This window comes from Lithobates pipiens, unplaced genomic scaffold (genome assembly GCF_037356315.1).
Source record: "Lithobates pipiens isolate NorthernLeopardFrog02 unplaced genomic scaffold, aLitPip1_a1.2 Scaffold_30, whole genome shotgun sequence".
NCBI lineage: Eukaryota > Metazoa > Chordata > Amphibia > Anura > Ranidae > Lithobates > Lithobates pipiens.
The window spans coordinates 5,951,467-5,972,906 of NW_027507791.1; the positions used below are offsets into that span (position 1 = coordinate 5,951,467).

The 21,440-nt window shown below is 43.1% G+C and overlaps 1 protein-coding gene across 5 annotated transcripts in view; it reads right to left on the reverse strand.

The window, feature by feature from the left end:
* The window catches only part of PRPF39 (pre-mRNA processing factor 39), a 67,782-nt gene that overhangs the window by 31,587 nt on the left and 14,755 nt on the right, over nt 1-21,440 (reverse strand). For all 5 annotated transcript variants that reach the window (XM_077463561.1, XM_077463562.1, XM_077463563.1 and 2 more), the window contains 4 exons: nt 16,168-16,321; nt 10,791-10,898; nt 3,727-3,891; nt 3,283-3,409 (listed from right to left, as the gene is read on the reverse strand). In XM_077463561.1, coding sequence (XP_077319687.1) covers nt 3,283-3,409; nt 3,727-3,891; nt 10,791-10,898; nt 16,168-16,321 — 554 coding nt within the window. The remainder of the gene's footprint in view (nt 1-3,282; nt 3,410-3,726; nt 3,892-10,790; nt 10,899-16,167; nt 16,322-21,440) is intronic.

Sequence of the window (21,440 nt, forward strand, 5' to 3'; positions counted from 1 at the left end):
AGACATGTTAGTGTCTCCATTCTGTTCAGTATGGCTCATGCAAAACACGTTTTGCTTTTTTAAAACAGCCCCTGACTATTTCCAAAAACACAGTGGCTGAAAAATGCAGACATGAACGTGTCCCATAGGGAACCATGTGACATGGACTGTAGTGCGTTTCTGCAAAAATCTTTAAAAAAATGCATAGGTGTGAATTGAGTCTTAAAGTGTTGGTTTATGCTGCCACCTGCAGAAGAATTAGCAAACAAATGTAGGCCAGCCCGGGATATAGCACCTCCTGTTGCTTTTTTGCTAGTGTCTGAAGGATTTTTTTTCTCTTCTGCGGTTCTAGCATTTTTTTTTTTCCTTTTCTGCTGTTCTAGCATTTTTTTTCCCTTAAAATCAAGGCTCTTCTCTACATTGCTGATTTTTTCCCCTCCAGTGCCTCTACGCCACTGATTGAGCTTGCATAGGTGCTCCCATATACAGTTTGTCATGAGGTAAGAGGAGGAGTCGAAAGTGCTGGCTGGGGGCTGCAGAAGAGGTGGTTTGGGGCTACTCTGAAAAAACCATTGCACAGAGCAGGTATGATATCTACATATAAATATATACACACATACCCAGACATCAGAATCACTTTAATACAATGATTTTGCAGTGGGTACAGAAATACCATTTTCCTTTCATGTGCATTGAGACAGACAATACATTTGTGGATACCTTACACCCAAAGCTGGCATACGATAAGGACATGAGATCAGTTGGTGTTCTTACAAATCTGGGGAAAATGGTTGCCTGAATCTAAAAAGCCTAGGAGCAGCTCACAGGTGAAGTCGAGAAAACTAACAGGAAAGGGGGAATCTGATCCATAAAACCATAATCTTGAGTGATAGACAATATGAGCCCACCTAGAGATGGTTAAATGAGAAGCCGGGGCACCTTTTCAGGGCCCTTTCAAAACAAGGGAACTAGTCTTTCTGAATAAAGCAGTGGCTGACAAAGACATCACATGGGAGAACTCCCACACTATGGTCTTAAAGAACGACAGGCAAGCAGTCTCTAAAACAGAACAAAAATAGCCGAGACTTGACCATTTGATGGTGTCGACAAGTCAAATGCAGGTGCAGATCCAGTCTTAGGAAGGAGAGGAATCATCCCCTGGAGAAAATTATATACCAAGAGAAGTAAGCCTTCAAAATCCAATGATAGCCCTTGCGGGAAGTGGACTTCCAAGTCTGAGTACCATAGAAATCACAGATGATTCTGTCCCTTAGAACCTTGTCTTCAACCGCCAAACTATTAAAGCCAACAACCATGCAGCACGATCGCAAATCAGTCTTTGGCAAGGCACACTGGACCTGCCAGAATTCCTAAAAGGTTGGTAAATTACATTCACCTAGGCCAATCAATAGCAATGGGAATCTTCAGAATGCCCTTCATCGCAATCCTTTGAAACATGCAAACAAAAAAAGGTCCCAGAGGGAACAGAGGCAAAGATCAGGTTGTACCGCTTTTACCAGTGGATCCCTGCACCTAAAAACAAGCATGTCCAGCTGGCTGTGGAACCTAGCAGTCAATAACCAGTGTCCCCCCCCACCTGTAATGCAGTTTTAGAACTCCTCCAGCTACAGCAATCACCGCATGGACAAGGTGCTTGTAGATTTAAAGGGAACAGTTCAAGGCTTTGAAATCAAGGATGTGGTAAATGCCCTCTGTGTTTTGGGAAAGTTGGGGTAAATTCTCCTTAAAACTGCTCTGCAGGCAGATAGGGAGCTTTGACACCTTGGTCCAGAAGGCCTGAGAGTCTAATGGAAAGCTGACAGTGAGGAGAGACAAGGGAAGGTCAGAAAGGAGAAAAAAAATTGAGAAAAAAGGAAGGGAACAAAACTCTGGTTTGCAACTCTACGACACCAACATTCACACCCGAGCACTTGGAACACAAAGGATACCCAAGCATTTGCAAAAGGCCAAGTGAGGAAACACCCTCATACCAAGGAATGCCTGTCTAAGGATCTGGCAGACTGCATGTAGACAGGGGTGTCATGCATCAGTAAGGGGAGAATCTTGGCATCGAAGTTTAGTTTAGAAATGAAAAGGTCACTTGATGGTCAGAGGGGGACTGCTTTTTGCAGTCAGCAACTTAGGCTTCTTCTGTTGGGGAAGATGAGTGATCTTATTACCAATAACATCTTTAACAAGAACATCTAAGGCTAGGCCAGAGAGGCATTGTCCATCTAAGGGCATGTGGATCAAACACTTCCTACAAGAGCCATTCAGCTGTTGTCATTGATGACAGTTCCACTGTTAACCACTGAGGGAAGTGCTGAACCCAACCAGCCTGACTCCATTTCTTTAAGGACCGAACAACAATGCCAGCGGGGCTCAGGACCCGAAAAGCACTTGCAGACAATTTAACCAGAACCAAGTCTGGAAAGCAGGTTAGACCCACATTGTTTAATCCCGTTCAAAAGCAGTTGGATCAAAAACTAGGCTGAGGACGCCAGTGTATGGTAATCCTTTACAACAGCAGAGCTATAAAAAAAATAAAACAAAAACACACCACACACAAAAAAAGTCTGCCGATTCTGCCAGAAATCATGTATGCTAAAACCCCGTGTTATCCACATGTGCTGGCTATTACCAGTTACATCATTCCTAAGGTAACAACTCTGTAGAAACAATACAGTAAACAATCACCCTAGAATAGAAAATGTGTTACTAGGTAAAAAAAATAAAAAGTTAAACCACACATCTAAGGAAAAATAGGCTGCAATTTATGCATTTTTATCCTGGATTTAGCCTTTAAGGAAACCCAACTGAGGTGGAAGCATATTTCTTTTACCCTTTCGCTGCCAGGTCCAATCATACAGACTTGCCAGTGTTTCTCTCTCCCCCCCTACACACATTCCCAGTGGTGTACACATCTGACAAGCAGACTACTCCCATCAGATTCCATCAGGAAGCATTCGGGTGACTTTTTGTCCCCATGTGATAATCATTTTTTTTAAATTAAACACTAAAAAAAAACGTAAGTTACTTTTTCTAATGGAATCTTCAGGACTAAAATTACTTAAGCATTCGTGTAATTAAAAAAAAAAAAAAAAAAAAAAAAGGGGAAAAGAAAAATAAAGAAAATAAAATACAAAAATAAAAACACCCATGCAAAAATGGTTCTGGCAGTTTACTGCTAAATATCTAGAAATCCCATGACCCGAGACCATAATGCTTTAGAGAATGTATAGGAGATGGCTCCATAGACATAGCTTCCAAACATGCTGTTTATGTGTGTTACTAGCATCTTACCTTGTTGCTCCTCAAATGCAGCCCAAAGTAAATGAGCTAAAGGCTTCTTCCGTAGGTGGATGGTGCAGGCCCGGGTGTAGACATGTCTTACTCCTTCGGCACTGTGACGTTCCATATACTTGGCGTACTAGACAAGAGATGGACACACACTGTTAATTTCACCAAGAACAAAAGAAATGTAAAACGTGAACAATAGAATTCTTGTTTTAAACCCATTCAGCACCTTTATTGAACCACTAGACTAGACTCTGTAAGGAAGGGCGAAGGGAGGCAACGCTGTTGGCATATGTAGCGGTCAAATCTGGTTGCAAGCAGACCATCCCCCTAATGCAATAGATACAGTTATAGATAAACAAAATTCAAAGAAAATACAGGGTTAGGCAGGAATTCAATGTGTCAAAATTGGAAGGCAATAACAGAGGAGAGGATGGCAGGGGGGCATACCTTTATCCAAAACTCCTCATAGAGGGCGCAGGCAATGACGCATCTCTCAAACAAGATCACCACACGCTCATGTGACCCATTCTCCATCTCAAATTCCAAATATTCTTTCCAGTTATTCAGCTGGATTTTCTCTAAAGCTTTCACATGGAAGTAGGGACGCTTAATCTACAAAAAAGAAAGAAGAAAAGTTATAAAAGGAAAAAAAAAAAAAAAAAAAAAAGTGGTAGATGTACACTCTGGAGATCCTACTGACTGCCCCACCCCCTACACCTTTTCCCCCTCTCTACTGGGGTCTGGTGCTTTGCTGCTTCCCAGCGCATTTATGCGTTATCTTTTTCCAGTAGTCTAGTTCAGGGAAAAAATAAATAAATAATTGGTCTGTAACACCCTGGAACTGACCGCACCGGTGTGAACTATGCCATTGGAAACCATGTATTTTTAATGCAGAAAAAAAAAAACTAACAAAAGTGCACCGGACTGCATGTGGTGAGAACTGGCCCTAAATGCCCCGGTTCACAAAAAAAACAAAACAAAAAAAAAAAATCTTCTGGGAAGGCTGTAGACAAGGTTTAGGAGCGTGTCTATGGGAATGTTTAACCATTCTTCCAGAAGCACATTTGTGAGGTCAGGCACTGATGTTGGACGAGAAGGCCTGGCTCCCAGTCTCCGCCCAACTCATCCCAAAGGTGTTCTATTTGGTTGAGGTCAGGATTCTGTGCAGGTCAGTCAAGTCCCTCCACCACAAACTCGTTCATCCATGTCTTTATGGACTTTGCTTTGTGCACTGGTGTGCAGTCATGTTGGAACAGGAAGGGGCCATCCCCAAACTATTCCCACAAAGTTGGGAGCATGAAATTGTCCAAAATGTCTGGGTATGCCGACGCCTTAAAGAGTTCCCATCACTGGAACTAAGGGGCCAAGCCCTGAAAAACAACCCCACACTATAATCCACCCCCACCCAATGATTTGGACCAGTGCACAAAGCAAGGTCCATAAAGACATGGATGAGAGAGTTTATGGTGGAGAAACTTGACTGGCCTGCACAGAGTCCTGATCTCTAACAGAACATCTTTGGAATGAATTTGAGTGGAGATTGTGACCCGGGACTTCTCGTCCACATCAGTCCCTGACCTCACAAATGCGCTTCTGGAAGAATGGTCCAAGCATCCCATAGACACTCCTAAACCTTGTGGACAGCCTTCCCAGAAGAGTTGAAGCCGTTATGGCTGCAAAGGGTGGGCCAACTCAATATTGAACCCTACGGACTAAGATGTCATTAAAGTTTATGTGCACGTAAAGGCAGGTGTCAATACTTTTGACAATCTAGTGTATCATTTGAAAAAACTTTGTATGACTGAGCAAAAGACCTTTGTGCTTTTTTTTTTACCCTGAAATGTGAGCTACTAGAACAAAACCACCCCCCAACCCCCCTTACACAGGGAAGCGCACCAACATTAAAATGTCACTAAAGTCACATTGTAAAAAAAACTATTGATAAATGGTGTAGTACATGCTGTTCACACTCAAGTCACTTTCAGATTTGTTTTCTGTATTCTGCAAAAAAAAAACACCCTCGTGATCCTGCTGCTCTCCCTCCCCGACCCCTCTGTTCTTGTCCCCAATTCAGCTAGGGATTTTGCAGCTGTGGTGGCAACTCTGCATATGCTCAGGTTTTCATTGTTTAATTCTACCCTTAACATTTTCTCCCCATCACATCTGAGCAGCCCATAAGACTATAGCGTCACATGTGGGCATATACACAGTGGTTTCTCTTACAAGTCCAGTAACCAGCTAAATACAATAGGGGCGGTATATTACATGTAGATTAATGGAGGCATCACCTCCCTCTTATTCTAAGACACAGGCTGGCGTGGCACAGTCTGACTGGCAGAAATCCACCCACACCATTTTATTTATACCAAATATACATTTGCTTAACAATTTAAAACAATCTGGTGATTTTTATTTTATTTTCACTCATTGTGAACATGCGATCAGCAGCAGACAAGAAGCCCCTCCTGCTTGTATTTCCCTGCAAACAGGCTGGGAAAGATCTGGGTCATGTGACAACAGTATATCCATTAGTAAAAAGGTATTTCGATTTTTTTTTTTTTTTACCTGACCGATCCTGCCCTCCCTTATGTAAACCGATGTGTATCAGTGTATCCTGGCTGCTGAGCCCTAAAACCGTGATCAGTTTTACGTGCCTTAGTCATCCACAGCCCTGCAGTCTCTCCTCTGCCCTCCTCGCCCCTCCCTGCACGTCAGCTCCTGTGTCGGGGCCCGCCACTCCTGCTGCTGCAACAAGTCTTGCCTTTAAATCTATTCTTTCTTCTAATGATATGTCCCCTTGTATATGTTTTTTTTATACAAAAGGAAGAAATGGTTTATACTTTGAGCACACGACGCACCGGCTCTCTCTTCCTCTCATGTCAGACAGGGAGAGGAGAAAGGTGCCACGTCACATGGCCACTGATGATCAGCACTCACAAATAAAGTATGTCCAGCTTTTTTTTTTTTATACAACACACAAACAGGGGGACATGTCAGATGCGATATAGAAAATTATTGCAGTACTCATAAGGAAAAAAGTGAGCTGCCAGCACCAGCAGTAAGACTAATTGCACCTAGAGACTATTGCCAAAGGATCCCACCTTAGACTTTAAAAAGGTATTGATCGGACTGGTTGATAGGGGATTTCAGCTAGGGATTTTGGATAAAGAGGAGTATTTGGTATCCATGGCCCTTCGTATACCCATAATGTACTACCTCCCTAAAGTCCATAAAGACCATGTACACCCTCCCGATCCACTGTCAGTGGGATCGATTCTGTGAAATCTCATATAGGACACTATATTGATTTCCAGTGTACTCCATTCCCTCCCATCTCAAAAGGCACTAGGGATACCATTAGTCTTTTAGACGTTGCAGTGCTCTATATCACATGAGCTGGGACTTTCAGCTGTAGATTATTTGTCTCAAAGTGACAAAATACCCATTATCCAACAAAAGCACATTATGAAACTACTGCAATTCACAACGAAACAATTACTTCTGGTTTAATAACCAGTACTATTTACAACAGGAGTAGCCATGTAAATTTGCCCCCAGTCTCACTAATCTTTTTAAGGCCCAGTGGGAGGAGGATGTAGTCTATGCCCTTAATGGACCCAAACTATGGGCTAGGTGTACAGACAATGTCCTCCTCCTATGGAAGGGTGATGAGGTGTCTTTGCAGGATTTCATGGTTGCTCTTAACAAGGAGAGAGGCATCACACTTAGTTATGAGACTAGTTTTACCTCAATACACTTTCTAGATTTGGAAATTTCCATTATTGACCACCAATTAGTTACCAGGACTTTTTTCAAACCTATCGACAGGAATGTGTACATTCTGGTCGATAACTGCCATCATGGCTCATGGTTGAATCAGTCCAGCATAGCCAACTATTGCGTATTAGACAACTGTACCAACTTATCAGATTTTCATCATCAGGCTTTAATTCTTAAGTCTAGGTTTGTGGATAAAAGTTTACCACATCCAACAACCATAAACGAGGAGATTGGCAAGGTTTCTTTAATGGATAAGTGCACACTGACCACTGAACAACCCAAACGTGTTTAGATACCAAGTTCAAATGGTCTTGTGGCCGAATTTTCTGTACAACACAAAATATATTTTTTATCACCATTGGAAGATACTTTAAGAACGACCAGGTGTTAGGCCCTGCCTTTCCCGATCGTGCTGGAGTTATTTATAGGGGAGCCCCATCTTTGAGGGGCCAGATTGCCCCAAAAGTCATTGATCCCCCAACCAGACCTTTTTCCCCCCACAATCTCAAAGGATACTATCCTTGACGCAAATGCAATGTTAGTATGCATAATGCATGTGGGAGAAGGAAGTTGAGTCGTTTGAGTCCACTTCTGTAATTTACCAGTTGAAACATTTTACCACCTGAGCCACTCTGACAGTATACCCAGACATTACCTCCATCACCACAAGAACGCATTAGGTACAAAATTCCAAAACAGACAAATTCTTCTCTTATTGGAGATGCGAGTATTGTCCATGAGTTGTTTCACGACATTCTAGATACACCGGCTTAGATCTTATTCACCTTATGGAATGAATATTGACTGGGACATTAATGCTTTTATTAACAAAGCCTAGATTTTTTTTGAATTCTAGATTACTTTTTTAGCCCTTTATCAATGTCTTATGATTTTCTATCTATTGACATTTTTATATATTTGCATGTTTCAAATCGTTTGTGGCCATGACGATACTGTATAATAGTAGACATTACGAATATTTGTTTTTTCTTTGCGGGGCATGACCAATTGTATAATCATTGCTTATAATCTCTCCTCGAGTTGCATTACTGGTCGTTATTTGATGTGGCTATGACGGTTGCGAGTTTTGCCATATAGCCATTTGCTAGTTGGAGATGCACACGAGCTGGGCTATTTTTGATTTGCGTCACGACGTAGTTAACGACGTATCATGCTCCAGCATGTGTCCCCTTGGTGTATTGCCATTCACACACATAGCCATTATTCGATTTGGATGTTGTATACCGACGCCCAGGCAAGGACGCTGGTCATGTGATTCTACGACAAGGAATGCGTAGCCTCGACCAACGCATGCATGATTGTGAGCAGATTTTCATGATAACGTGACCTCAATGCTAGACTCCCATTGATTATTAGAAAAGGCTACCACAAAAATATAGAGAGGGCGATTGGACTATCATGGTACAGTAAAAGACACCAAGAGTCCCATGATTGCCTAGACCAACGCACACGTTATAGGCGAGCAGAAGCGAGGCTTGAAACGCACACCATGCTCCTAGGACTGGGTAGTCAAAGCAAGGGGAGTAACGTACACCACCTGTTGAGTTGGGCTAATAATCAGGCATTTGAATTTTTGTCCATTTAAGTCATTGTTAAATTTATAGCGCAGTCTGCGACAGCAGGCTCATACCCCAGTCGAAGTCCCATTGGACAAAGCGCGTACGGTACACAGCCTGTTAAGCACCATACACTGCGCCTATTAAACCAGTTCCTGTGATCACATGTTATGTACGCATCTTGAGTGATGTTTCTACCAATTTTCCATTATTAAATATAACACGTTTTGATCTGCGCTATGTGGCAGCCTTCCTTTTTTTCTTTTAGGATCCTTATTTTTACATTAAAGGAGAAGAACTACATGTACCAGGAATATCGTGGTTGAGTCCTTGTTCCCTGGATTGTGGTCCGATCAGATTGCTGCAAGTGTACGCTCACATCAGTCCAACTACAGGAGTTTGTGGCTTGTGATGCCAACCTCTGTCCATGCCGTTTGACCCAACGCCGCTGTTGTGTGTATCCGCATCTTAGGTTAAGAGTACCCATCCCTTACCTGAGTGTTGGAAGCACAGTCCTGGGTGCTGTGTATGAATATCAACTTGCATGCTTTAGAGACTTACCAATATCTGTGATTCATGTTGGATGAATCCACTATGCCGTTTACTTTTTGATGGACTCATTATCTCATTGAGTTCATATGCATATTCCTGATATATATATATCACACCCGTGATTAGTATATATATATATATATATATATATATATATATATATATATATATATATATATATATATATATATATATATATATATATATATATATTCTCTCAAAAGTATTAATAGATCATCTGACCTTTTGACATTTGTGATCTAATTAGGTTCATTTTTGGTGCACTTAATATTCACCGTCACAAAAACACTTAAATATCTGAGTAATTTTGCACTTTTCAGCACAACCATTTATTGTGCTCACCTTTGCCCTAGGTGTATACCTAGGGCACATTAAACGTTTTTAGTGCTGCACTACCCCCCCCCCCCCCCCCCCCCCACACACACATCCTTAGATGACCGATTAGATTATATCAAGACATGTGGGTTAATAAACCATTTAAACAATGTGGGTTTTGTTAATACATGGTTACTGTTGTGCTACCAGTTTACTTTTCTGTCCATTTAAGGACCACTGTTTGACTAGCTTTTGTTCTTTACTGAGCTACAAAATACTTATTGATTGTAAAGTCTTGTGTCGTCCCCCCCCCCCTATAAATGAATTATACTTGCCTGCTCTATTGCAGTGAATTTGCACAGAGAAGTCCAGATCCTCTTCTCGGGTCCCTCTTATGTGATCCTGGCCCCTCCCTCCTGTTCAGTGCCCCACGTCGCAGCTCCCTGTGTCCATTAAGACACAGAGCCCCGATCCATCTCTCCCGATTGGCTAGCTGACTTTGACAGCAGCGGGAACCAATGGCACCACTGCTGTTTCTCAGCCAATCGGGAAAGATAATCTGGGACGGCTGAGACAATCGTGGACATCGCTGGACAGAGAGGGACCTCAGATAAGTTTTAGGGGAGCTGCTGCACACAGAAGTTTTATTTTAATGCATAGAACGCATTAATAAAAGAAAAAACCTTCTGCCTTTACAACCCCATTAAACGAGATTTGGGCTGCATTCACACCTGAACGTTTTGCCGCGTTTTTACAGCGATTTTGTACAGGCCACAAAGTAAAAGGCAGAAAAACACCTGTAATCTGCCTCAAAGAAGCCCATGTTCTTTTTTTCTTTGCTTCAGGTGACAAAATGTTCAGATGAACAGGTGCCACTGAAATTAATGGGATTTTGCTTGTTGGGAGTTTTATGAGCTGAAAACGCTCAGGTGCGAAGGCAGCCTCGAGGTTGGCTGAATTGTCTTCCCCTCATGATACAGCTTGTTCCCAGATGGGGTATCCGAGGGTGTCAAATGACCCGCTTAACCTTGATGTCAACCACTGAAATGGATCTCAATGTCTAAGCGTTTTATTGTTTTTTCCATATGTACCCATACATAAGACTACTTCCAACTATACGGTTGACATTGTACACCACCCACCCCACATTTTTCTGTTCTTCCTGAAAACTTCAAAATATTGAACAAGAAACTGTGTGTGTTTAGTATAACGTTAAAGTTCATTCTTAAAACAAAAATGTATTAAAATTTAAAAATCGATACTTACTCCTTCCTCAAAGGTCCACCTCTTATGGACTTCATTTTCATTGAGGTTAAATATTTCTTGATGCACCTCAATAATCCTATGTCGCATGTTTTCGACTTCTGTTGTGCGCTAAGAAACCAAAACATATCTTAATACAAATGAAAACCTCAAACTTAAAAAGTAACAAAAAAGCTGGCCTAAAAGTTAGTTCACCCAAAAGCACTCACTTGAAAATCCTCTCGGATTGGGACACATGGTTAGACGTCAACATTACGATTATAAGTGGTTCTGCAGCTTACACATTTGCAAATGGGTGCAAAAAAAAACAACCCGTTTTTAACAAACTGTTAGGATAATTTGGTTTCAAGCTGGTTGGAAAGTTGAGCTGGGAATTTTCTGTGGCTTTGTTTGACCTTCCAAGAAGCCTTCCTAGCTCTTAATATCACAAGAATCACAGATTCAGACACAGCCAACTCAAAACCTGGGCTTCAACAGCCATGCCATTAAAGCCAGGGACTATAAAAGGGGACGGCAAATTGATCGATTCAACAGAGCCCACTGAGCATGTGCCAGAACTCTATTACCAGATTGGGGTATCACATATGTTTAAGTCTGGAATGTCCTCTATTACAATTCAGTGAAGCAGACAAAGAAACATTAGCAGTGGAAAGTCATAGATCAGGGTGTACTTATCCAAAACGGAGCCATGAGAACATCCACTGCTTCTGCACCAGGATCCATGTATCTGAAGACAAACCTACCCAATTTGTGGCTGAACCAGAAGATCCACATCCAGTGCCCCCCACCTGAAAAACCTGGAGGTGTGCCAGGATCTCTAGGGACAATTCTCCAAGGTACAGAGGTTGCTGGCTAACTAGAACTGCCCATTGGAACAGTTTTGGCAAAGACAAAAACCGATATAGTTTTCTTGCTGCTAACCAGACTTTTGGTTCTTCGCTGATGGTTGTGTGCGCCACTACTATAGCATTGTTCTATGGAATTCACTCAAACCACTCCAATGTCTGCACAGTAAAATACACTGTTTCCACAATAGGTCATCTAAATATCCCACAATGGGGATGCCAAGAGTGTAACAGGTAAACCGTAAACACCCAGGATGCAGGGGCTAGGCTGCAGGGGCTAGGCTGCAGGGCAGGACCAGAAACTGGTAGTCGAGGGATGCCATAGCAAAATGCAAGATGGTCACAGAAGCCAGAAAGTCTCTATGGTGAAGGGGGGGGGTGATGACAGACCTGGTGGAAACCAAAAAATGTCTGGGCTCAAAAAGACATTCAGAGCTTCAGGATACAAAACTGTGCAAGTGAACAGGAGGCAATGCAATACTTTAAAGCGCTATGCCTCAAGAAATGGGTCAAGAAATCCACCTTGGCTCAGTAGACTTGTCGTGATACTGCCGGCAAAACACCACGGCAGCGTTGTGGGCAGATTTAACCACTTTTTGGGCACTAGTGGAGGGGTTAAAAGCACCCTGCTCGTGGCCGAATAACACTGCTAAAAACGCAGCTTTAAACGCCAATGCCCAGGGCAGCTCAGTGTGAAAGGGGCCTTAATTTGGAAGTGTTAGGCCGCGTACACACGCGGGGACTGTTCGCCCAACTTTGTCCGTCAAACAGTTTCGGCAAACAGTCCGCTCAAAATTAGCATGGACGGACATGGCCACACACGAAACCATGTGCGATGACGTGAACGGCACGTACGACGGGACGAAAAATACGACGTCCTATACACTGCATTATAACTTTCGGCGTGAAAATCCTTTCTGAGCATGGGCGCAACTTTGTTTGACGAACAAGCCTACACACGAGGGGACTGTCCGCTGAAACAAGGTTTCAGCGGACAGTTTTTCGGAATTTCGGGACTGTTCGCTGAAACTGTCCGCTGAAAGCCCACACACGAGCGGACTGTCCACTGAAACTTGGTTTCAGCGGACAGTTTCAGCGAACAGTCCCCGCGTGTGTACGCGGCCTCAAGAGTAGATGGACTCCTCGGGGGCAAGGTTAAAGACTGGAGTAATTCAAAATTGGACAAGTCTTTGCAGACAATGGATCAGAAGCCTCAAGGGCAATGAGTAAATCACATCACCTGCAGGGAAAAGTGCAGGAGTGCTTGTGGCCCCCGCATGACTGAAGGAGAAACCTCAGCTGAGAGAGAAGAGTCTAAACCCAAAAAAGGGAGGGAAAAAATAAAAAAAAAATAAAAAAAAAGACGACTCACATGATTAAATGGGCTTTCAGGAGAGGGCAGCACAATTCCAGAATGAAGACATCAGCAGGTAATATTGCAAGCAGCCCTAGTGAAAGTAAAGTGAGAGTACCCAATGCAGCTTATTACATTTTTATTGGGTTATATTGTGCGTTTTCAACACAGACATGTTTGTGATCTGCGAATTTTTATGTATGCTACATAAATATTCCTTACGCCCTGCTTAGCCTCATCTGATTCAGCCCTGTTCAGGTAAAACATCAAAGTATGGAGGGTCTGGGTGGATTCTATGATTTTGTCCTTGGCAATACAGTTTTTGTTACTCATTGGGGTGTAGCCAGCTTCCTCAGTTTATCCCACAATGCAGCGCTCAGGCCTAGAGATCAATTGCTAAAAAATGCAAATGTGTGCCAACTAAAACCCTGTTTTTAATTCATACTGTTGGGACAGGAAAACTTTGTTAGTTTCAGACTGGCTGGCGAGTTGAGCTGGGAATTTTTCGTTTTGTGTTGCCCTTGCTGTGAAGGACAGCGGCAGTGGCCAGTTTGTTACTAGAGGTCAATTGCCATGACAAAGTTATTAAAGCGATTGTAAAGGTTTTTTTTTTTTTTTTTTTGTTTTATAACAAACATGTCATACTTACGAGCTCTGTCCAAGGGTTCTGCACAAAGCAGCCCTGATCGTCCTCTGGGGTTCCTCAGCAGCTCTCCTGGCCCCTCCACAGAGAGCCACTTGGCATGGGGGCACCCATTCGGACTTGTTCATGAGTGCTCGCTGTTGCGTCCACTGACCGACAGGCCTCGGCCCCCGGCTCTTGTGTCACTGGATTTAATTGACAGCAGCAGAGGCCAATGGCTCCTGCAGCTGTCAATCTATCCAGTGAGGACAGACAGCGGCTGGAGGCGCTGGGCTCATTCCTGAAACAAACAGGTTCAGGTAAGAAAAAGGGGGACTCTGGGGGCAGCTGCAGCACAGGATTTTCACCTTATTGCATAGAATGCATGAAGGTGAAAAAACTTGAGACTTAACTTTAAGCCTACACAAGTACAAGCGCCATCCGATTTCAAAGCTTACACAGAGTTTGATGCTCTCTGACTTTGGATCAACAGGGGAGGTTGAAGAAAGTGAACAGTGGGTTCAGGGTAAGAATGACTTTGTCCACTTTACAAACCTTAAAAATCTCTACATTTACACAACATCCCTTTCTCCATATAGAGAGCTTAGGATATTAGGATACACTTTCCAGGTAGGAGTTCCTCAAGTCTCATTAAGTTTCTGCTACAGGGAGATCACTATACATAAGCGAAACAAAAACTTAACACATACGGTAAAGCCGCTGGAAAAGGTATTTAACATGTAAAAAGTTATTCATACCTGCTTGGTGCAATGGTATTGGACAGAGTGGCCTCAAACCTCTATGGAGATCCCCTGTTCGCTCCTCTCTTCTATATCTGCCCCCATAGCAAACCGCTTGCTATGCGAGAAGATGTGCAGGCTTGCTCCTTAGCTGGGCTCTATGCATTTATAGACACAGCGTGGCTCGGCCTTACCCCCCTACTCACATGATTTGATTGACAGCAAGAGCCAATGAAATCCTGCTGTTGCCTCTGTCTTGTGTGGAGAGGAAAAAAAGACCAGTGCCACTGCAGATGGGCATAGCACTGGAGCAAGGTAAGCATTTAGGAAAATGAAGGGGAAATACAAGTAGTGGGCTATTTTTTTTTACCTTAATGCAGGGCATGCATTAAGGCAGCGTCTCTCAAACTTTCAGTTAAGGTACCCTTTTAAATCAAATTACACACAATAAAGGCAGACCACTCCAACACAAACTGAAACTAAATAGTTTTACATAACATCCACATGTGTAGGACACCCAACATTAGCAGTGATTTATTCTTCCAAAGCAAATATACCTTTGCACACTGGTACCAATTAGTAATCCAATGTTTTGCTTATCCCACGGTTTATCTCCCTCACTCAGCCAATGCGATCCTGGTGCTGAAGGAGAGGGGCAGGTAAAAAGGGGAAGGTGCCCAACATCCACTTAACCAATGATATCATTGGTTGTTTGGACACTGGTGGCTGGAAGGCTGTAATGGTGCACAACAAAAAACTGTGGCTTTGTGTAACAGGCAGGCTTGATCCATCCGCTCACATGCATTTTTTTTGTGGGCAATTTCAAGGTATTTTGCAAAGGCTCCCCTGAAGACACATGAAGGCACCCTGGTTGAAAAAGGCTGCATTAAAAGATGTATTTTTTTTTTTTTTCATACTTGCCTAGGTGGATGCAGCGCCTCTTACACAGAGAACTAAGTGATCAAACGCTGCTGATCGCTCAGTTTTCACAGCTCCCCGAGCAGAGAGCTGGAGACTGTCAGTTGCAGCTCTCTGCTCTCCTCACACCCCCCCCCCCCCCCCCAAGAGCGCTTAGGGTGGAAGCGGCCGACTCAGGATCTCAGCAGCTCACTGAGAGGCTGAGCCAAGTGTCAGTCCAGGGATCTAGGTGGATCCAGACACTGATGGTGATGTCATGGAGCCTGGACCAACTGACATTCGCTCTGCTGAAAACGGGTCACATGAGTTTAAAACGAACTGCATGCCTGTGATCCAGAAACAAGCTTTGGCTGGACTGCAAGATAAAAACAGGTTTTGGCTTCATAACTCCATTATAAATGATCAATTTTCCGACTTAAGAAAACTGTTAAAGTGGAGTTCCACCCGCCCCCTTTAAAAAAAAAAATTGACGTCAGCAGCTACACATACTATAGCTGCTGACTTAACATTGGGACACTTACCTGTCCTGCAGTCCAGCGATGTCGGCACCACATGCGATGTCGGCTGGTCGGGTGCTGCTGCAGGTAAGGGAACAGCTGGGTTCCAACTGTGCATGCGCGAAGTGCGCTGTGCTCTCACTGGCACGGCAGAAGGGAGGAGGAGGACCGAGCTGCTGATGTAATCCATCACATCCTGGTCTCCCAGAAGTGGGGACAGGGTACCAAAACCCCCCAGAAAGGTGCCAAACGAGAAGTTCTACTTTTGCATGGATCTGCACTTTAAGTATACAGTATTTTACATAACTTAATGAGCAACTGAAAGCATTTCCGATTTGGCCCACCACCATTTAATTCCAACCAGAACCACACTTTCAAGTCACATATGAAATGTCAAGGCTCACCTTTGCTGGGTCAGTTATCTCTTCCAGGCCAGTTGGATATTCAATTTTTACTCCACATTGCTGGCTCATATCAGCCAGCTCTTTTCGCATTTCAATAAACTTTTCAGACGTAAGGAAATCTCTTGGAAGATTACTTTGAATGTGTTCTTTAAACCTAGATGGAGAACAATTCAGTGCAGTGTTTGAGTCTATACAAACCAATTATACATATCGAATAAAGGAAGGAAGGTTTATACAACCTACTATTCACTCAATCTGTAAAGCAGCATTTCATGTCCAGGGGACTCTCCTTCACCCCCCATGAAAATGAACTCTGCAATCTGTTAATGACAGCGGAGTGCACAGTTAGATTGCCAGCAAGCTCAGCGCAAGCACAGTTCTCTAAAACAAACATTCTTTTCAAGCAGGTAAAAAGATAGATGTCCACAAATCTAGGTGGTAGGCCTAGTAATGTCAAGCTCTCTGTTCTGTATTTTTTTTTTTTTTTGGGATCTCTAACTATTAGCATTATTCCAGACGTTTACCCTGCCAATGAGTCAAGCACCAGTTGGCTCTTCTAAACCAACCAATACCCAAAACAGAGGTCCATGCCAGGTGATGTGCTTCGTCCCATTGGGGTGGATTTACCAAAACTGGAGAGTGCAAAATCTGCTGCAGGTGTGCATATTAGCCAGTTTCTAACTCAAGCTTTTTCAATTAAGCTTCAAGAAAAATAAAATAAAAATTAGGCCTCTTTCACACGAACGATCCGTTAAGGTCCGCCAGTCAGTTTTTTTTTTTTTTTAGGTGGACCTGAATGGATGCTCCATAGACTATACGGCGCGTCGGATGTCAGCGGTGACATGTCCCCTGACATGCGACCCGCTCTGAAAAAGTGACTGAGGAGAAACCTACTTTTCCATCCGTCTGAGGATCAGATGATGGACTCTGCGGTCCATTGTCCTCCAATCTCCCATAGGGGAGATCGGCGCTCTGACAGGCCTGTCCATGCACAGTGTGCAGAGACTGACCTGTCATCTTCCTGCTCAGCAGGGATCCCGCTGAGCAAGCAGATGTTCATAGGGCAGATCATCAAAGATCGGCCCCGTGTGAAAGAGGCCTTAGAAGCCAACTGGTTTCCACGGACAGCTGCGCCAGATTTTTAATTCTGGTTTAGGTAAAGCCTCCCCATTGTGTGTCTGGCAAGCCAAGGCGTGCTGTGCTCGTGGCAGTTGATCAAAACGTGACGTTGTTGAAAAGGAACTCCAAACAAACCTCTAAACACATTTGAGAAAAAAAAACAAACAAAAAAAAAAAAAACACCTTTTTCTTGTTAAGGACTTTGCCTTTCTGCCATTACATACGGTACTACTTTCACAATGCCAAGCAGGGTATAGCCATAATTCCTGACCGTGTCATAGCTTCCTGTATTAGCTGCCAGCAAAAAACATGCAACTGTAGTTCGATACTAAATCATAACCTAATAAATTAAAACAGAAGATAGAAAAGTACCACAGGAAGCTGTAAAGCTGAACCAGAGAAATTGGAGTGCAGTGTGTTAAGGCCCCAAAAGACTGGCGCTAAAGAACTGCAAACTCTTCGGTAAAGGCAAGTAAATTTTAAAGCCTCACCCTAGAACAAATTAATTTCATAATGTGTGTTAACCACCTTTAAGCACTGGCCACTTTCACATCCTTCCAGCCCAGGCCAATTTTCAACGCTGTCAAATTTTGAATTACAATTGTGGTCATGCAACAATGTACAGAGACAGCGGGGGACAGATGCAGCATCAGACCGATGCTGCATCTGTCCCCTGCCGCCTCTGCACCGAGCCACCGAACATCGCCGATGCAGCATCCACCTAGGCAAGAATGAATCTTAAAAAAAAAAACAAAAAAAAAAAAAAACACACACACACACACACACACACACACACACACACTTTTAAATGAAACAGTGGGCCAAACTCAGTGAAATAAATTTTCCAACCGGCCACACTGACATTTCAGAAAGGCCAGAGTACTTTGGTAATCAACCCTATAGTAAACAGTGCAACCAACGATATTTTATCCAAGAGAAAGAAGCTATGGAGCATTTCCTAAAGTACTGAGCTACACAAATACATTAGGAATTGAGCCTATATCATATGGAGAACAGCTGGGGGCTCAAGTTGTAATCCTAAACCGACGAGGCCTGCAAGCAGGAAGCAAAAAGGCCCCATACACAAAACAGTCTCACAAGCTTGCTTTAGCAGTTTGTGTATTTAAAGTAGAAGAAAAGGATACGTAATAAAAAGCTATATTTAACATGTTTTCTCCTCTACATGGACCGGGCTTACACAAATCTCAATGCAAATACCCTTTAGCGTTATTTCTATGCCATCACATCCCTGCAAAGCTTCGACCCCCCCAAATACTTCTGGTGCGGGAACTAGCATCCCCTCCAAAAACTGGAGCAGTGGGCATAGGCCAATGACATCACTGCTGTTGACCACAATTCATAGATTTAGCTGTTCTGCCTATTTTGTATGAATGTAGACAGTGGACAAGGCTGGAACATGAACTTCTGCCCAGAACAGGTTACAATCAACCACTTTTGCTGCAGGGAGACTGCTGGGTCCTCCCCGTTTGATGTACATCGCTGCAATGGCCACCAATGTGGCTTTCAGATGATCCTCTAGGATGGTCCAATGCTGCAGAGACAGCCAAAATGCCCAAAAATTTGATGTTGACAGAGAAGACTCCTTTGTTAACAGTCTCCCAACCCAACAAACTGGCATCTGTCCCTTGAATCTTACATAACATGGGAAGGAAGGACTTCCCAATTCCAGAGCTGGAGTCATTGTCCTCTGTAGCAAAGCCATTGGTATAAAAGCAGAACTGAAGATTAGGCAACCATCTTCCAAGGGCACCAGCAAAAAAGTGGGGCACGCTGGTCGAAAGGGTAAATCTGGGTTACTTTGTTTGCCCTTATGCAATCCTCCTGGAAGCAGCAGTATAACTTTACTTCTGACGTGAAATATGAAGAAAGTATATCCTAATCTAGGGTGTACTGGTCTCAATCCAGAGCACCAAGTGTCATTTGTCTGTGACTGGTTATATTGCTTTTAGCACAAAGTAGAGCGATAGCATACCCCTGTGTCACAGAGCATGGGGTCCAAGGCTTGTCCCAATTTCAATCCAGAGGGCTAGCAAATTTAGTTAGGAAAAGTATCGCCACTACACACAACCAGCCCAGGTTTATAAATAAGGAGCAGCCTCAGCACACTTGGCTCCACCAGCCACACACCTTGGTACATTTCACCACACCCACTGGGGCTTAGTCAGAGGGACTCTGACTAAGTCCAGGTGGGCAGGAAAAAATGCATCAGGGTGTGTGGTTTGATGGAGAAATGTAGGCTGAGGCCGCTCATTTACTCCCCTGGAATAGCAGCAATCGTTTCCCTGATGAAAAGGTGACAGGGGAGGGAGTCCCAGCACACAGGAACAGAGAGGCTGTCAATCACAGGCTGTGTGCTGGGGTTATGTCCCTTCCCACCAATCAAGTCTCACTGAATGCTACAGAGCAACTTCAGCTGCTCGCCCCTGCATTCTGGAAGCTCAAACAAGCTTTACAAATTCCGCACTCGAAATGGCTGTCGATGAGAGGGCTGCAGATAAACTGGTACAACTTATGTAGGATTTGTTGCATCTCTATCATTTGAGGCCGGTCACTTCATTGGGTATAAGTGTTTACAACCACTTTAAAAACTTCTTAAGTCTGTTAAGGAACAGATGAAAAATGACTTTTCTTAGGTTTAGAAAAAGCATTAAAGAAAGCAATGCTTAGCAACTTGAAAAACCATGAAGAAAAAGAGGAAAAAAAATTGAATATAAAAACTAGTATTTTCAAAATTATAAAATAAAATCAAGGATCAGAAGAACAACAAACTTTCAGAAGATTACAGGATGGTTGCAAGAAGTGGCATCATGATGGGAACAGCCTTTGCCTCATATTACACATATTTATTTTCAGCTTCAAACAGGTTCTTAGCAGTTACAGATGCCATATCAATATGGAACAGGTGCAATCCGAACATAAGGAACAGCCAAATAAAGATGTAGAAGCTATTTCAGTTTTACAAAGTCCAGCAAACTAATAAAAACACTGCCAAGTCTTCAAATTTTGTGAGTACCAGCCGTTTACACTATGCTCTGCAATCTGATGTAAAATGCTTTAACCCCTTCAATACAGGGTACTTTCACCCTCTTCCTGCCCAGGACAATTTTCAGCACTGTTGCACTATGAATGGCAATTCTTCTGTCATGCAACACTGTACCTATATGAAATTGTATTTTAAGACCGATACAGCTTTCATTCGTGGCATTTAATCAGGAGTGGGGTTTTTGCTAAATGCAAAAAAAAAAAAAAATATATAAAAAAAAAAATTAAAAAAAATGTAGGAAACACAAAAATTAGGATGTGTTATAAAATGTTGCAAATAAATAATTTTTCAGCTGCACCAATCATCAAGATACCAGTGCCCTCAGTGTAACAGTGTTGTAAACAATGTACTCACTGCGCCCTGTCAAGACTGGTCGGTTATGGGATCTCCTTTCCGCTTACTGACTTCCACAGAGAAAGGAACGCCGATAAGTCTGTTTACATGTGACCAGCCATGATTGGACACAGCTGGTCATATGGTAAAGGGCCACTTTGATGGACCCTTTACTGCGATCAGAAAGGATATAGTGGTCACAGAGCAGGGCCAAGGCACACACATCGGACGTCCATGGATAGCCTCCCAGAACCAGAGAGCAGCGCTCTAGCTGTCCTTTAGTCTATAATGTAGGCAGAAATAGATTAAAGAATCTACCACTGCGCCAGGAATGTGCAAGGCGTGCACTGTTGGGCGCTAATGCGTGCAAATATGTGGCTGATCGGTGCCGAGAGGCCACATAGCTGAACGTGCTCCGCATGAAAAGGTTAAAAACTGACCACGCTGTGGTCAGTTCTCTAGCTAAGCTGTAGGGCTGGGCGATTCACTGGGAAGTTCAGCATGCTGATGCTTCTCCTCCTCCTAGCTCTTATGCAGCTGAGAACAGAGGGAACGTGATAAAAAAAAAAAAAAAAAAAGATAATTCTAAATACTTTTTTTTTTTTTAAATCTATACAAAAAGGTTTTGGCTTTCATTTTAAACTGAATGCGTTCTTTTACAAGGCAATTGTTTACAATCATTTTAAATGTCAAAAAAAAACAAAGGTAAGGAAAGGTAAACCACCTTTGCATCGGTCATTCAAAACTGTGCAAATGT